We start from the raw sequence: 1,902 nt of genomic DNA, 5'->3' as shown, positions 1-1,902 counted from the left end.
CATTTTAAAGAGAAGAAATTTGGAATATCTTAGTCAAATTAAACTTCAAATGCAATTATTAAATGATTTAAAAGCTTACCTTACTTTTAGTTAATATATATTCAATTCCATATTAAAAGTAAATATAACAATGTAAAATGTGCGGCACAAAAAAGCCCTTAATCAAAATTGATTGGTCAATAATAATGATAGTAATAATAATAATAAATAATGACAATAAAAATAATAATAAATGATTCTTTTAAATAAAAAGATAAAATTTTATATCCGAACATTTGATTTGACTGGATCTAATGATTTTTTGAAACCATACAAATTATTTGCAAGAAAAAGAAAAAGAAAATTGACCGGAATCATTGGTATTTGAAACTCACTGACGAATGTACCAAACATATTTGATAGAGCAATCAGCTAATGGTAGTATGATATTTCTTCGTTGAATCCGATCTATCTTTGTGTTAATTGTAAAAGAATGAAATGAACCAAAGTAAGTTATACAAAAAATAAAAAAGAAATCAGTATATACATCACTTCATTTTAAGTAAGACAATTGCGCAATTGTGGAAAAAATACATTTTATTGCTTTGGAAAGCTTGGCATATTCGAAATTAGGTTTATGCTAAGAAGATTTTCAGTTTTTGGAATCATTATTAGTCATCTTTTGCTATAGATTGTATTTTAGATTGTTTGAACTTTAGACCATTATGCACTAAACCATTCAAAACAGTGATTCCATCTTTTCTCAAGTCGATTTTTCAAAAATAAACATTTTTGCTTCCAGATATTACGAGCTTGTTTGTTGCAAATGAAATGAATGGTAGGAAGTACGGTACAGTTGAAAATAATACAGCAATTAACAAAAATCCTCGATGGAATATTAGCTTTTTCACCGAATATTTTGACTGCGAATGTTGGCAGAAAGTTGAAAATAATAATTTCAATTTCCATAAAGAAACAAGTTAATGCTTTTCAATTAATTTCAGCTATTCGTTAGCTATTATTTTAATGGCTTTTGTTTTGAGCTAGCAAATATCTTTGAAATACTTTGTTTCTTAAAATGACTGTGTTACATCATTAGACTAATAGATCGAATTAACAAAAAGTTGGTAAATTCAGAAAATTTTGACAGATTCAGGAGAGAAAAAACGACAAGATGGTTTGCGCGATATAAGATAAAGTATACCAGCAAGAGATCTATTATCTATTCGAGACTAAATAAGTTAGATAATATAAAATTATGACATTTTACAGAAATCGGACATAGCGTTCCTAAAAAATTCGATGAGTTTTCTTAACTGTTATTGAAGTAATTGGCACAACAGTGGACCTGCTTTGCGCTGCCTTAATTTTGAATAGTAATTCTATAAATGTCTTTTTCACTCTCTCACGAAATCGTTTGACGAAAATTAAATTAGCTGTAGGCAATACAGCAGCATTGAAAATTACAAAACAGTTGATCAGAATATTGACGGAAATTTCAACTTCTTTGCCTACCAGTTTGATGGCAAGCTTCGACAGAAAGTTGAAACAGAAAATTTGAATTTCCATTGCACCACAAACAAACACTGCCTGAATCAACATCATTCGTTCATATTTGCTTGTTGCATTCGCATTCTTCTGCTCACGTCCTATAAAAATTCTTATAACAGCTAAATTTAATTACTTCATTTAAAAATTAAGTGAAATAAGAAAATGAAAAAAAAAAAAAAAAAAAAACTGAAATGATATTGAAATCCTAAAGATTTCTGAAAGTGTTTGGGAACGAATTCAAAGGAATATTTATGATAAATGAACATAATTTATGTTTTTTCAAGGTAACGGCAATAAAAAAAGTAGTGCAATGATATATAAATTACCGTTCTCAATGCATAAATTCGAAATATTCTTCCGTTTGTTACGCAT

General features: G+C 27.9%; 2 protein-coding genes across 2 annotated transcripts; one reads left to right on the top strand and one right to left on the bottom strand.

Moving 5' to 3' along the window:
* Positions 1-780: 780 nt before the first annotated feature.
* On the top strand, positions 781-963 carry Bm1184 (Uncharacterized protein; the record flags this gene model as incomplete). The annotated part of the gene is made up of 1 exon (XM_043079237.1): positions 781-963. A coding segment is annotated over one exon (183 nt), but the record flags the coding sequence as incomplete, so codon positions are not given.
* Positions 964-1,269: 306 nt separating this feature from the next.
* Positions 1,270-1,902, bottom strand: Bm8941 (Uncharacterized protein; the record flags this gene model as incomplete). The annotated part of the gene is made up of 2 exons (XM_043079236.1): positions 1,270-1,628; positions 1,857-1,902. The coding sequence occupies 2 exons, from the start codon at positions 1,900-1,902 to the stop codon at positions 1,270-1,272; spliced, it is 405 nt and encodes a 134-aa protein (XP_042935170.1).

This window comes from Brugia malayi, assembly GCF_000002995.4.
Source record: "Brugia malayi strain FR3 genome assembly, contig: Bm_v4_Chr2_contig_001, whole genome shotgun sequence".
Lineage (NCBI taxonomy): Eukaryota > Metazoa > Nematoda > Chromadorea > Rhabditida > Onchocercidae > Brugia > Brugia malayi.
Note: the sequence above shows the minus strand (reverse complement) of the source record. Positions and strands in the feature narration are given on the sequence as shown.